Raw genomic sequence first — 16,730 nt, forward strand, 5'->3', positions numbered from 1 at the left:
GCAAAATTTGAAGTGGCAAATTTTAGATTAAATAGACTGCACAACCAACTACAGCAACAACCCATCTCTCTCGATTCAGATCACACTCTCTTGTCAAACACTGTATATGGTTCTGATGTGCACTCTAGGTTGCCAGTAAGCATTATGGATCCAGCGTTTCCTGGGCAGTAGATGTTGATGTATGTGTGCAGAGAGCTAGCGTGTTGGGGCCGCGTTTCTCTAGAGAGGCACCAGATGAAAATGACCAGGATCAGCACATCTGGCAGGGCTGCGTCTTTCCCTCTGTTTAATATGCACAGGAACCCGCATGGATTGGGTGTAAAAACTGAAATGAATAATTGATGCGGCGTGGTGCCACAAAGCACTTTCTTTCAGCTAATTGGATTTAAAGAGAGAGAGGGATAAAATATTATCATTCAGCCTGTGTGTGCTGAAATGGTCGGAGAGGTAGAGAATAATAGCATCTGCACCCCACTCATTAATCCAGGTTGCCAACTTGTTAGAGGCTGAGTATTTGATGTTTTAAGGGGCACTGGCATGGTACATTCTGGCATAGAGACGAAACTCTGATGATTCTCCTGCCACTGACCTCCTTTACATTTAGCTGCATCTAATTTGTTCAAACTCATGACTAATGCTGCATCTTTCCCAGCGATTCGAGTCACTCTCTGTGACTGTCGATGAGCAATGATCTTCAGAACATGAAGGAGGATGTAATGCTTAGGAATTAAGTTTGTTAGGAAAATCAGCCTGAAGATGAGCACATATCTGAATAACTGTGGTTTGTGTGGACTAGTTTGGCTAGAGCGGTGCAGTCTGGGTAAAATAATGAGATGTACAAAACAGAGGGATGTAAGTGGGTGGTGTCAGAGAAAGCCAAAATGAGAGGAGAAACTCTGAAATGCAGCCCGACGGGCATCTTGTTTCTCTATACATCGAGGAGATAAACAGGAGAGCATACATTGTGAGCTCTGCTGGGCTGTGAAAATAAAATCCCGGCGGACAGGAGAGAACAATTTGCAACCATGCTCTTGTGAAAGGTTTCTTCAACATACTGGCAGGCGGGAGCATTCCATCTGTTGGCTAATAAAAAAGTAAGGGAGAGTAAGAATAGGACAATAGAGACACACCACACTAATAACACGGTATAACATCACAATGTGTATTTTAGTTCAGCAACTTTAAAACCTGTATAGATTGTGGTGGTCTGTCAGTGGAGGCATGGGAGGCTGATACTGCTCAAAGCATCACAAATGAACTGTTGTTTTCATCTATTAATCTACTGATGTGCAGAACTCAGATGCCCTGGGTTGCATTTCCCAAAAGTATCATAAGTCTAGGTTTATTATAGCTCCATTGGTTTCAATGGGTCTACGATAACCTTAAGCTTACGATGCTTTTGGGAAATGCAGCCCAGGATAGTTCACCCAAAAATGAAAATTCTGTCATTAATTACTCACCCTCATGTCAAAGACTGACATGGAAAAGAAGAAATTGTTAAATAAAGTCGTTACTTTTGTTTTTGTTTTTTTGCACACAAAGAAAATTCTTGTAACTTCATAACATTATGGTTAAACAACTGATGTCACATGGACTATTTTAACGATGTCTTTACTGCATTTCTGGTGGCAGGATCAGAAAGCTCTCGGAATTCATCAAAAATATCTTAAAGTGCCCCTATTATGGATTTTTGAAAATGACCTTTCATGCAGTGTGTAACACTGCTCTAAGTGAATGAAAACATCCTGCAAAGTTTTAAATCTGAAAGTGCACCGTGTATAAAGTTATTGTCTCTCAAAAGAAAGAGTCGACTCTGAATCATTGAAACGAGTCGTTTTTAAAACTAATCCAAACCGTTTCATGTTGTGATCAACATGAAACATTAGCATATTGCCCGCCCACTTGGTCTTTTCACATTGGTCTGAATGAAAATGCAAATTCATTCTTTGCCACTAGGTGCATTTTGGAGAGTTAAAAATAGCGGTTTCCCCGGTATCACTGTACACAAAACAGCACTGCACTCACAAACACTGCTTTATCAGGCATTACAGGCAAGATGAAATGAAAATGAGACCAATCAGACCAATCACCACAGATTAGCGTCACGCAAAGGAGGGGTTTGGAAAAAGGAATCGTTGAGCAAGTAAGGTAAAAATAAATGCATATTATAAGACGATGAAAGTGTTTTTTTTTGACCTTGCATGCATGTCAACCTGTTGTTGGGGACTCCCAAAACCAAAATATGAATCTTTCATTACCCATAATAGGGCACACTTTAATGTGTGTTCTGAAGATGAACGAAGGTCTTACAGGTTTGAAACGACATGAGGGTGAGTAATTAATGAAAGAATTTTCATTTTTCAACTATCTGTTTAATCACTCTGAGTAGTAAATTGACCAATCGTAATGGGTATTCAAATGATGACTGGAATAGTTTGTGATTGGAAAGATTATACCACAATGTGAATTATTGAGACTTCATACAGTATATCTGCGAGAGATATCAGCCTTCCCTGGAAAATTCCTTCACAGATCACAGTGTTTTTAAGAGTGATAAAGAGAGATATAAGAACTGAACTAAAGGGCAGGGGCTATGAAAACAACATAGAAAATCTGTGTTTGAACCTCCTGAACCATTAGTAAGAGAAGCAAAGAAAAATGGCAATGAAGCTCTTTAGGGCCACAGTTTTCAAGTAACCCTAACGCTATACTACCAAAAAGAAACTGTCTAGCAACACTTTTCCATATTTATGAGAGGCAATGCATGTTACTTTCTTGACCCTAATGCTTGTTTTCATTGGATTGCAAAGCAAGGATGACTAGCAACGATTGTCTTCAGGAGAAGCTGAGTGGCAACCATGAGAGAGCACATTCTCTGAAAGACTGACAAGATTTCAAAGAGTTTACCAGTCACCTGCAGGCACTGGGAATCACAATGAGAAGCTGGAAGTCTTTTAAGATGTGATTTAAAAAAAAAAAAAAAAACCTATGTAGAAAGGAAAGAGAGCACAAAACAGCACATAGAGGAAGAAAACCATGGTGCACCATTTTCATAATTTTTTAAAAATAATAATTTAATAGGTAAATCCTATTCTCAGTTGTAATTCTTATTTAATTCTCTTCACTGTATTTATAAAATTAGATATTTTTTTAAAATCGTACAAAAAAAAAAAAGAAAAAAAGATTGATGGGTGGCAAAATCAATAAACTTCGCAGAAAATATTGCTATGCAAAGAATTCTAAAGATCCCAAAATAAAATAAATAACTATATATAATTTCTTAGTTCTCATTTCTGAATTATGACCTGGACATACAACCTAAGAGAAATCTCTTAACATGATAGTTGTTATTAACATTCAAAATGATTGTTATTATTGGTTGTTATAGATGTTTGTCCAGGAGATGCCATCTGACAACATCCACTGTCTTTTATGCCTTCGAGCATCTGGACATTTGTGTCTCCATGGACTTTTAATAAAAGTCTTAAATCATTTCAAGCAGCAGATGCTGCACTTAAATTCCCTGAGAGCCAAAGACCTTTTCATTGCCTTATTAATGTAATATCATTAATATCCTCTGAACATCTGAGTGCCTCCTTCCCAGGTTTGTGATATTTATAGTCCTTGGCAGGAGCAGTTATCACAGAGAGGAAACGTGTGTGTGCTCCACTGAGATATACTGTATAGGAGGTGTTTGAGTCTGGGGGTGATTTGTCAGGAGTAAAACACAGCGAGTATTTATCTATCAAAAGGTTTAATTCTGTTTCTTCCACTGAAGGTCTGATAGAAAAATGGCCACAATAACCATGAGTGCTTGCTGTTGAAACTTTCTGCCTCTCGTTATCTTTTTATTAGCCATCTGTGAGGTACCGAGATAAAATACTAGAATCACAGGCCATGTTTTTCCTCTCACCAGGGTTAAAAACAGGAGGTATGCTTCATTGATTGAGATATAATTAAACCAAAAGGTGGTGTGGGGGGGATCAATGCGGCTTTCTCTCGCTGACAGCAACGAAGTCCACAGCAAATCAACACTGCAGTGTTTCTTGAAGCAGCTTCAGCCCCATTAAACACACATTAGAAATCATCTCACCAACAAAAATATAATGCTTTTTAAACCAGCTGATTCAAGTGAAAAATGAAATGAATCACCTTTAAACAGCTCCTAAGACATCCACACCAAACCCCATGCAAATGTATGATTTTCTTCTTTTTTGAGGATATTTAATGCTTATGTAAAACAAATTCATTTTACATGGGCAGCCAAAGACATTGAAAAATATTTACAAAAATTAACTTTCCAAACACATTTATTGGGCCGATAACATTAATCAAACACAGTGTATGACCATTGTAAACAATGAAACAGAAAAAAGGCATCAGCTCTGCTCCAGAAAGTGCGCCAAGCATAAAATATTCCATTTTTTTTTCATTTATTTTTCCCTCTGATATTATTTTTTTTTAATGTTTATTTGTATCTTTACATATTCATTTTCAGCATGAATAATTTTATTTACAAGGCCAAGACACTTTTTTTTTTCTTTTTTTTTCCCCCCACAGACATCACCCCATAGTCGTCTTTATGATGTTTTTTTTTAGTCTTGACAATAAACCTGCAAGGCTGCCTCTCCCTCCTCTCCACAGCGTGAGCGAGAATAAAGATTGAGAATGCAGTTATGTTTCAAGGATGTTTCTGTATTGGTAGGGTGGTTCAATGTCCTGTCCCTTTTTCCCAGATTGGTAGCAAGTTGTCCATATGTACAAAGGCTAAAAACATTCAGTTCCATTTGTGAAGAGCCTATGAAATAAATGTTATATTTTTTGTTAGTGTTTTTCCCAAAAAAAGGTATCAAAACATTTGTGTAGTTATAACTGTATGTCACTAGTTTTGATTGGATGTATGAAATTGGATCTCTTTGCCATGGGTGCAAAGTCTCTTCTTGCTGGGGTTTGGTTTTTTTTTTTTTCTTTACAACATCATGACTGTATCTGGCAGGTCATATGTCAGTCTTCATTCTGTACTGATCCATGAGCACTTCTCTTCGTTCTTTTTCATGTTGTTAGTGTTCTTGGGCTGGTCTGCATTCTGGCTCTATTTCAGCAGCCATTCGTTCACTGTTAGGGGAAAAATACAATATTATGATGTTTATTATCATGCTTCACTGTACTTCACTGATCACAGATTGAGATGACCTTTTCTGAATAAACCACCACCTTATTGGTTTGTGCAAAAAAGGACTAAAATATGAACATCATTTTCTAGGACAAAAATCAGAAGCTGGATGAAGAACACACATTCACTTATATGAACATTATCCTATTACCATAGTCTCTATACAGTTATTATTCACATAAAACTACATGAATTTTAGCCCTACATTTAATGTCCAACAAGAAACATTTTAGCAAAATGTATAGCCAGAATAGCACAATGTGTAGTCAGACTCATTGCTCATTTCTCAGATCCCAACTGAAATTCTCCAAACTACTTGTTCAACCTCGACATCATTTAGTCATTCGTGCACATCATAAAAGCAATTTCTCATACTTTTTAACAAATTGCCAATGCTTTGGTACATTGATTATGTACAATTGTCTGCGGTTTCCTACATTATTAATTGCTTATGTCATGTTAATGAAAAAATATTATATTTGTTGTGTTGAATAGTCAATGGTTCAATCAAATGGTTGTCATAAACTGTCAAGCATATTTTCTATACATTTATATTATACTTGTTTTTGTAAATATATCCTGAATTGATGAATTGCACAGGTGAATCTTGAATTTCGCTAATGAAGGGAAGTGTAAAGTGTTAGTTTCTCACTGTTTGCACATAATAACCACTTTCCTACACTGTTTCTTTATTTGTTTTTTAAAAGCAGAATTAATATTTATCCATTTCTGGTTAAATAGTAAATAGGCCTACATGTAAACCGCAGTGCCGCACTACTCATATTTATCACCCAAAACGGGTTGCCTGTGGATGAGAATCCGAAACAAGGACTGGTGGGAGGTTGTCTTGCTCCACTTCACAGTTCCGACAGAAAATGCCAATATCGGAGCGATACCGATACTGAATATTGGATCGGCGCACCCCTACTTTAATTTGTTTTCCAGACCGCCAGTTAAAGAGTAACTGTCCAGTCTATTGCAATATGGCAATCAATATCACAGTAATGTGTAAATTTGTACTGTTGAAATTGCTATGCCATACAGAAAAAGAGCAGCGTTGTGCATTTTCAATCATGAAAACCTGAGCCATAGTTCAGGAAACACAGACTACACTGTTATTGACAACATGGTTAAGCATTTGACTATCTTGTATCTTGTTTGTGAACAATGACACAGGGGCTTGTCATTCTGATGGCACTGGTGTGTCCATTGACAAATGCTTTTGATAGATGAACCAAGAATTATGAGCAAGTTACAGGCTTTTGCAGGTAATCAATTGTGTGGTGCTGTTTGTACAAACTATTTTGAGAAATGCACTTACTGGTTTGCAGATGTTAAGGATGATTTGAGAAATGTACCAAAGTGATTGAGAAAAACTGTAAACGGGGCAAGTAAAGCATGTCTCATCTTTAGGACAACTTGGATTGTACAGTTTTCTCTTAAAGGGATAGTTCACCCAAAAATGAAAATTCTGTCATTAATTACTCACCCTCATGTCGATCCAAACCCGTAAGCCCTCCCTAACCCAGACCTCTCGTTATTTTTGTTTTCTTTGCGCACAAAAAGTATTCCTGTAGCTTGATAAAATTACGGTTGAATTCCTGATGTCACATGGACTATTTTACCAATTTCATTGCTACGTTTCTGGACCTTGATCGTGCTAGTAACCTTGCTGTCTATGGAGGGTCAGAGAGCTCTCGGATTTTATCAAAAATATCTTAATTTGTGTTCTGAAGATGAACGAAGGTCTTATGGTTTGGAACGACATGAGGGTGAGTAATTAATGACAATTTTCATTTTTGGGTGAACTATCCCTTTAACCGTTTAGTCTGATGCATGCAAAATCAAACTATCAATATGCACAGTATTGTCTCACTATGTTTGAAAATCACCGATATTTGCCTTTTTTTTTTCAAGCTCTAGCTCCTGTTCTGTAAGACTCTGTAACATTGTATTCATGTTCATTGTGCAGTTTCCCAGAATTACAATTTTCTCTTGCACTCTGAATATCACCACCTCAAGCTAAAATTTAACATTCAATTAGCCTGCAGACACCTCACTGTGCTAGCAACAAAGGATATGTCTCCCTGGTTAAGATACATGACCTCAGATGCCTAACCAACACTAATTAAATGCCTCTATCCGTTCCTTCTCCTCCAAGATATTTACATCTTTTAACAACTCAAATGTAATAAAAGGAAGGAACCTTTTTTTGTATCGCTCATTTGCCCGCTGGGGTGGTAAATCCAACCTCTCGAACAAGTGCTGCATGACTCTGATTCATCACTTCACTGCTGTATCGAGAGTACAAGCGAATTCTCCATAATGAAATTTTGCGATAAGAGCAGGCTCAATATAAGAGCCTTCTTTTCCTTGTACATGATGCTTTAGCGCCGAAACAATTTACAACAGCATCTCAGGCATTCTGGTAGAAGCACAAACACATCTTAAGATGCCCATGGATTTCTGCGTTACTGAGACTCCTAAACCTCTTAAACAAGCTCAGTCAATAAATGATGCATGGTCAAGAGGAGATTACCAGTAATTACAGTATCTAAACACTTCTGACAGGATGACGGAACAACCAGCAAGTTTATTTTAAATATAAAATCACTTCTCTATATACATGACGCATTTAAGGAAAAGTGTAATTATACGGTTGTTTTGAGGGTAAATATTTGCTCATAAACTACTGCATAATTAATTTCACTCATCTAATATGTACAAAATGCTTGTTTACTTCCATGTGCTCATGTTTTGAGAGTTGTATAACAGTACAATATACCTTAAATAACATTAGCTCTATCATGAAACCTAGTGAGCAATCTGGTTGCTTACTACCTAGGCAGCATACTAACAGTCATGGATCCTCATAAATGTTTTATGCAGGTTAGTTCTTTTGAATAAACAAGCATAGCTTGTCTTTACATATCACCAAATACGTAAACATGTGAAAAGTGAGGAGAATAAAGGAAAAGTCATTTATTATTGATGCACCTTTTCAATAGTCAGCTGGAAACTAAACTGTAACTTTTACTCAGTAACTTCAGCAAACCTGTTCATTATGACCAACACTGTTTAGAGCCAGCGTTGTTTTGGAGAAGTAAATGATGAAAGCTATAGAAACACTTTTAGTTTGTCATGGGCTGGTTTAGTCTCTAATTCAAAGTGGGCTGAGAGATTACAGGAGGAAGCACAGAGACACTGACCTCGGTACTGTAACTTCTGTGCCCTGTTGTTGGGGCAGTCCTTGCCCTGCATGCTGAAGTTGATGTTGGTGCGGATACAGCGGTTGTTCAGAGGCTGTACTGGACGCACATTGTCACTCATGCTGAGGAATATCTGCGATGGCTGGTTCTGACTTAGCAGTCGCATGGAGTGCATCTGTATAGACGACACAGGTGGAGCAGACGTTTTATATCGACTCTCTGATGGCAGGTCAGGCAATTATCGCACAGTCAATCCAATCCTAACAGACCCACATCAAAAAGCGTCTGGGGAGCTACGTGAGAGTGTCATTCAAGAACAGATTATATTACATGTCATCAAAACAGTGTATCTGCAGGGTCAAAAGTGACGCATTCTGCCTTTAAGAAGCATGCCGTTAGCTGAATCCATAAAAATTGATTCTTGGATCAAGTAAATAACACTGAAAGATTTACTTCGTTATTCTATTTGTTTGTTTACTTGGTATTCTGGAGTTTTGACAACTTTCAGTAACTCAACTAATGCAGCTTGTCTATTATAATCTGTTTTTTTAAGTCTTCAAGCAGAGCTGATGACATGCATTAATGCATTTTTTTAGTTTAAATTTACACTGAAAAATGGTTGTGTTGTTCAGTCTCCTTTCCTACCAGCATGCACTTGGCATGAATAATTAATATGGTTGCATTGTGTGACTGTTTTCCAGTTTTATTCATACTGTTGTTGTCTTAGGATGTCTGGGTGAGTTTGTTGCTTCACTTAAAATGATCAGGTAGTTGTTACTCTTGTCATGTTTCATGCAGTCTTTTTTTGTCTCTATAGCATTAAAAAGACTGTTATAAGTTATTTCACAAGATTTGTGTCTCGATTTATAGTAGTAGATCGATAGCCATATAACTTTAGGCTCTTAAAACAAAGTATTTCATACAACTACTTTATTAATATTACTAAATCTAAATAGATAGTGATTTCAGAATAACATTTAAGTTCAGTCATGCGGTTTGCATAAAATACTTTAGCAAACGAATTTAACAAAAAACTTTTTTTTTTAAGTTTTACAAATACCTAATTTATTTATTTACCTGCATCTTTGTGACGTAAATTGGCTTGTTCATCAGAATCCACGTTGCGGTCTCGTAGCACGGTGGGATTGTCATAGACCCTTCGTAAGTGATAAAACTTGCTGTCTCTGGATAAACCTCCTCAATGTTTAGCCCCGAGAGAAGGTATGCATCATCTACACAAAAAGAGTGAAGAAAATGTGGCTTATCAATTAAAACGGCCAATTCGCAAACATGAAGTTGTCATTTTAGCATTCATGCATTTCAAGTCTTCATCCAAAGTCAAAATTCTATATATTAAGTAACAAAAGAATGTCTTGAAATGATGTCCAAACAACAAAAGCAAACAGAAAGCAACAACAGTAACCAAACAATTCTTTATCTTTGCTTGTCAACAGTTCTTTTCAGGATTTATGCATTGCCTTTGATTTGTTGGACGAGTGGTGACAGCACATGTTATTTTGTCTTCACAATAGCGGGCCGACATGAGATAATGCGGCACTGAATTTATGAGGAACAGCAATATTGAACCCACCTTCACTGACAACAGACAAGTAATAGGTTCCGACTCACGCCAGTCAGAGGAAATAGTTCGTTATTCTCCCTCTATCCCATTGATTACCACTCTATCTCTATCTCCCCGCATGTTTGCCATTCCACTGGCGTCATTGCGCAGTACTTTGATAGCTTTGGTGGCATAAATAATTCCTTTTGGCTGTGGAAGAGGGGGATACTTTGAAAAATACATGCGCTAGCTCCACTGCCGCTGCAGCAAAGGCTGGTAGTAGTACATTTCCAAAGATTCAAGTGGGAACAGAGCGGGAGGCCGGAAAGGCGGAGGGTTGGGGGGGTGTGTGTGGGGGGGGTTCTGACAGCTGTCAAAGCCTACACTCCTCTGCCCTCCTCCTGGCAGTGCTGTCGAGTCCTCCCTGAGCTCAGCTAGCCTGCGTTCATGCACCGCTGCGGCCTGGGAGACACGCACCAGCCACCAGGGGTCAGAACATTTTATCTATTCATCCGCTCTTTCCCCACCCCTATTAATTCAATTATGAAGGCCTTTTTTCAAATTTCCCTCTGGTGAGTTAAAGGATAATGCCACGGAACATTTCCACTACACTGCATGTCAGCTTCGGCCATGAAATGTTCCCAAACTAGAAAGTGGTTTGAGTTCTCAAGGCTGAATACATTTGCTGCTCAGCACCTTTACTTGCACAAGTCTTGTGCCTTCAAACTGCTGCTATCAATCAATAATTAGCATGAAGGTTTGGTATGAATTGCAGAATAACGCAGTCCATTACAAAACAGCCTATCAGAAGAGTTTCTCTGCAGTTGAAGAGCGTAAAACTAATAACACACTGTCATATCTAATGCTTCAACCACTGTGAGGTTTATGGTTTTTCTTTAGAAACTTTACAGATTTGTCATAATATATTTTTTTAGGCCAACCTGGAAGTTAGCATCACCCTGGCCCCCTGTTGGATCTTACCATTGGGTTTTGGTTTATTGCAGAAAATCTTCCCAAATGAACTCACATTTGATGAATTTTGAAGCCTTAGGGCTAGATTTACTAAACAGGGCAAATTAGCGTTAGAGCGCAATTCCATAAAAGCGCTGATGGGAGGGGAAAACTCTGTGGGTGATTTACTAACAATGCGCGCATTAAAGAACGCATAATTTCCATAATGACTAGCAAATTACCACTTGCTTTAAGACATGCTTTTTGGGGAGGCTTTAAATAATGGCTCAAATACTAGTAATTTAAATTGCGTTGCATGATTCATTTTATTACTCTCCTCCCATAAATTTTGCGTCTGAAAGGGAAACTCTTACAAATGCATATTCAATTATTTCAGGTGCAAAAGTAACTGTGTCCACACCTTTTCAGTGCTAATTCTTCACTGCGCGTTTTAAGTAAATCCTGACAGTACTATTTTAACACCAAAATATGGTTTGCGCTGGTGCAAGCTGTTAGTAAATCTGGCCCTAAATCTCCAGAAGTGAATATCTGAAGTTAGAATTGAAGTAAAAATTTAAGGCTATAATTGAACACCACGTTGTGACTTGAATGTCACAAAATCACCACTCCTAATCTTTCGAAAACATCTTAAGATCTACAAGTTGAAATAGATATCAAGCGGCCAACAAAATACAAATTGTCTTGTTCAATTAGAAGTACATTTTTGGTGTATCCGACTCAAATTAAAATTTGACTGCCATTACAGGAATAAATTACATTTTAAAATATATTAAAATAATTAAATTACATAAATTAAGTCTGGTGAGCAGAATAGACTTCTTTCAAAAATATCTATCTATCTATCTATCTATCTATCTATCTATCTATCTATCTATCTATCTATCTATCTATCTATCTATCTATCTATCTATCTCTATCTCTATCTCTCTCTCTATATATATATATATATATATATAAATAAAAATAAAAAAACTTACAGAGCCCACATTTTTGAATGGCAGTCTATGAGGTTTCAAATCTCATTATATAAATAGGGATTTGACATATGTAACTTCTTAGTGCACAATATTGTGTCTGAATGTGCTCAATTCACCTCAATCTTGCCTACATGATATTCACTACGTGGTGAATAGTAACTGAGTAAATGAGTCAGCAGTTTTGGACTCATGAATACGTAACATTCCTCTGTCATTTTCCTCATGCTCCTCGTGAGGCAGCACCACCTCGAGATGTCATGATAAACATAAGCAGACTCAATATCTCCAGTTTTCCTCACCGACAGCTACCCTCAGATCTCATGGAGATGCTTACATCATTTCTCCAGCAGCTGATGAAGCTGCACCTGATATTGACTATACTGTCTGGACAAACTGATATGATTTCATCACTTGCAAAATGTCAGTACAAACGAGCGCATTTGTAAAACAAATTGGATTTAGTGTCAAATGGTCAACAATATAATATTTTTACACTTACTCTTATATGTTATTCTTGTGATGGTGTCTCTGTTCAACATCCGATTCAGAAATGAATTTGAAGTCTCAGATATCTGAAATGGAACAGATGTCAAGGGAGGAAGGGCAGAACAGTGAAAAACAGATGAGAAGGACAGAGTGATAGACAGGAGAGGAGAAAAGGGGGAGACAGAGGGTCGAGGGGAAAGTAAAAAGAAGCAGATTATTAGTGACAACTTTATTTGTAAATGGCCGACAAACATGACTGAGAAAAAATACCCTAACCAACATCTTGGGAAGCGAATCTCCTAGTAATTTGTTTTTAATGTAAAAAAAATAAATAAATAACTGTGGCGCTAGCGTCACGTCTCTTGAAATTTACTTGATCCATTAAGGAGCTGAAACTGTTTTTACTGCACTCAGATGCATCAGGATGAACCCGAACAGTGTTCTGTAATTAAATGACACCTGATAGAATCACTTATGACACACTGACGTGTTTGCCAAGAAAAGTTCTTCAAAAATTATGGCTGCTTTTAGCAAGTAAAAGAGCATGAATGGAGCTGACGAGACACAGTTACCGTGCTTTTCTTTGACTCCACTTTCCTTGCTAATTTGAAACGCTTTCAGTCTGAACGATTAAACGAAATGTGCCTTGTGACTACACCACAAATCACTTCTCTTTTGACCTCCTCATTCAGCGAACGGTGAAGTCTGAGGCTTAAAAGTCTTAGTCACATCATTTCGAGACTTTCTGTTACAGAACCTGTGGCTATGGCTAGCCATTATCTCTACCAAGAAATAATTAGGCTTGACTACACAGTGCATGAAAAAGAAATAGCTCTTACTTTCTCTCGCAATCAATATACTAAAAATAACAACTTTGCTATTCATACAAGTAGCTGTTTATATCACAAACAAAATTGCTGGCTTCTCTTCAGCCTTCTCCCTCCATTGATAGTGCATTTTTTTGGGATCTTTTGTGTTCATACTATTTAGACTCAGATGGGAGTCCCTCCCAGAGGTGTGACGCCATAACTGGGAACACAGCATGCGGTTCCTCAGAAAATGGCTTTGGGTGACTCATATCACAGAGAAGAAAAGTGCAGGAAAATAGGAGTGAAGTCCCAATGTTCTCATTGAGATCACTGACAGGGGAGGGCAGTGACCATAGTAAAGTATAAATTGAATTATTTCAAACACAATCAGTAAGAAATTAACCTGAAAATAGAATAATATGGAGACTTAAAACTGGGCTCTTAAGAGAAATGTCTCAAATCATACAGAAAATGCTTTTTTAAATTTATTTCAAATTTTGTCAAACATATCCTAATAAAAATACCACAGTAACCATAATTTCTGCCAAAATACCACAGTTAAAAAACATTTAATAATAATAAAAATAAAGATAGAATAAACAGAATTATACTGTATATAAATGTACATAAAAGAAAATGTATATTTATATTATGGCAGAATGAAAAATATACCTCTCTAATAAAGCTTAACTGCCATATCCCTACTTTTTATCAACAGCATCAGAAACCATCATCTAAATGGTGAAGAACATGTTTGAGAATTGTACTAACTTTTAGTAGTTACATTTTTGATATGCAAAAATATGGTTATGTCAACACTATTAGCTGTCAACCTGTCAGTCTTTCTTTAATAGATAGAGCTATAGTTTGAACGTGTTCTCAAATCATTTTGATTGATATATCTGTCAAATCCACATATTTGACATGACAGTACACATTTGTATGTACAGTGTTGGCACATAATGAATGATCCCAATACGTAAACAACAGTGCTTAGTGATAGTGAAAAATTAATTGTATGTTAAATGTAAATACATCAAAATATTGTTAATGTAGTGTTTGATCATAGCACAGATATCTAACTGTATCTCTATAGTATATGGAGAATGTCCATATCGGGTTTTGTTGAACAGACTGTATATTACTGATCATGAATTAGGCATCTTCCATATCGACAGACAGCAGAGGTGACTGGACCAGACTCACGTCCAGAGCAAAGAGGACTAAGCCTGCCAATGACACTGGATGGGTTAATTATCTTAGCTTGAACTCTTGTCCTGAGGGAATCTCTGCAGCCATGTCTACTCTCAGTCCTTTAATAAAGCAGGGAAAGTTATCATAACCTTGTCCTTCCAGAAAATGCACACTTAGTTTGCCTGTTGTCTGCTAATTGCATGGCTAATTGTTTCAGTCTCTTCCTCTATCTATCCCTCCATCCATCCATCTATTAAATGAATGTACAAATTCAAATTGAGAAATAAATGCTGTACTTTTGAACACACTATTCATCAAAATGTATTGTGTGTGTGTGTACAACATTTATGTCAGTCTGTTTTCACACTCCTGTGGAGTGGATAGTAGAGATTATCTGAGATTACGCAATTAAAATATTGCTTAAAATACTTAGTTTCTGTGCTTTCACTTTCAGTTGTTGAGTGTATGATCATTACTCACCTTCATAAATATAGACACTATCACCAAGCCATTTGGACTCTTAGCAGCTTCTGTGTAGTTTGTGTACAGTTCATGGTTGTAATGTATAAGCTGAACCTGTGTAAAGACAAAACGGGCATTAGTTGGTTTTGACTTTTAGTTAAAAAAAAATGCTTCCCTACTTCGCAATATGCTCACAATCAAGGATAAAATAGTGTCAGCTTAAATACATGGCACAGGGAAACTCGTACAAGTACTGTCTTTGCTCTTTTTTCCCCACAAAAAAGATTGTTGTGCATATCAAGTAAGTGTCAGCTATGCAGGTGTTGAGATATTATGTCCAAATTTCTCTTGGAGTTTATGAAATATGAAAGCATAAGTGGGAATAATTACTGATTTATAATACTTTGCTTGGCAATTACCGAAAATTCAGTTTTCATATTGCGGATTTAATCTTACAACCTGTTTTCACCTCAAATAAATATGAAAAATAAATGTGTGACGGTTTGAATGAGCTGAGAGTCAGTTTGGATAACAGCCTGAGTTTTTGTCATTACAGATGGCTCTGAATCACAATCACAGGTAAACAGCTGCTTCTGTCTTTGTTTGAACATGTCTGTCAAATTTAAATTCGAATTCATTGTGATGCTCGGCTAATCTTCCTCCGGTGAATCGCTTGAGCGCACACTGTCCCTGTGAAAGAGCTTTAAAACTTAGGCAGTTTAGATAGGTGAAGGGGACACAATTTCTTCTCCGTGAACTCCACAGAAAGAAAGCAGAGCCAAGAAATGTACAGATTACCTTGAGCAGAGAACAATTATTGTAAAATAACTTTTTCTAATGGGAAAAAGTGTCTCGTTCAAGGTCTTATCCCACCACAGAACACAGTAAACAGTTTGAGGACCGCTGTACAGTTGCTGGGAGCGGCGTCATACTTCATTTTTTGGCTAAAAACGAAGGAATTGATTCTTTACCAAGCCCTGTTTAGTCTGCTGTGTTTTTTTTAAAGAAATAAATTAAAAACTGTGTGGCTGATAGTAATTATGAAATATGCAAAAGGGGAGCCAGGGAGTGACAGATCGTCTATAAACTTAATCAAGTGTGGAGGAACACGATTAAAGAGCGAGTGTTAATTTGATTAGATTTTTTTTTTTTTTGTGCGGGAAGCCATTTCTTTCCCTCAACTCTCTAACGTCTCTAGTCTGAAGCGATTTAACCCCAAACTTTTACTCTCAACCGACATCATAGACTTTCTAAGAAGTCACATTATATGTGCGAAAAGCTGCTCTGTTCATCTCACCGGATCCATTGGTTCTGTGAATTTTGCAGATGGTGGAAAGGTGTCGAACAGTAGCAGGAAATGTTCAGCGCATCTTTGCACACAGACGGATCTGTCAGAGCGTGAGAGGAGTGTCTGCTACGACGGGAGACAGCTTATGCCTCTGGTGGGCCCCCTGACAAGCTCTTTATTGTGTGATAGCTGGCTTAGACTGACCATGGACGAAATATGAAGACAGCAAGTCGATAGCAAAAAGAGGGGTGGACAGCGCTAACAGGGCAAATGAAAAGCAGTCGCCTGGAACCGCCATCCAATAGCAGATGAATCGAAGCGTGCACTCATAAAGCAAATAAACGGAAGCCCGAGAGTCCACAGAACAATCCTATTTGATTACGTTAAGATGTCCTGTGAAGAAGCACGTAGCCTGTGAAACCCATCAGGCTAACGTGACCAGTTTCCGCTTACAGCATGGCATCTGAACGTAGGGTTTTTAGTAGAATGGGATGTGATGGAGAGGGCTGTTGTGCAATTTATAACATAATATAATTAGTTATGGTAGAAGTTTGATGATTTCCAATTTTCTGCTGTACTTTTTAGATGGCACTTTGCTA

At 37.5% G+C, this 16,730-nt stretch overlaps 1 protein-coding gene across 1 annotated transcript in view; it reads right to left on the reverse strand.

Annotated features, from left to right (window-relative positions):
• Positions 1 to 4,199: 4,199 nt before the first annotated feature.
• The window catches only part of ca10a (carbonic anhydrase Xa), a 164,898-nt gene continuing 152,367 nt past the window's right edge, over positions 4,200 to 16,730 (reverse strand). Inside the window, exons 6-10 of the mRNA XM_058794485.1 lie at positions 14,862 to 14,957; positions 12,392 to 12,464; positions 9,460 to 9,614; positions 8,383 to 8,557; positions 4,200 to 5,115 (exon numbers count right to left, since the gene is read on the reverse strand). Coding sequence (XP_058650468.1) covers positions 5,093 to 5,115; positions 8,383 to 8,557; positions 9,460 to 9,614; positions 12,392 to 12,464; positions 14,862 to 14,957 — 522 coding nt within the window. The 3' untranslated portion in view covers positions 4,200 to 5,092. The remainder of the gene's footprint in view (positions 5,116 to 8,382; positions 8,558 to 9,459; positions 9,615 to 12,391; positions 12,465 to 14,861; positions 14,958 to 16,730) is intronic.

This window comes from Onychostoma macrolepis, chromosome 12, assembly GCF_012432095.1.
Source record: "Onychostoma macrolepis isolate SWU-2019 chromosome 12, ASM1243209v1, whole genome shotgun sequence".
In the NCBI taxonomy this organism is placed as follows: Eukaryota; Metazoa; Chordata; class Actinopteri; order Cypriniformes; family Cyprinidae; genus Onychostoma; species Onychostoma macrolepis.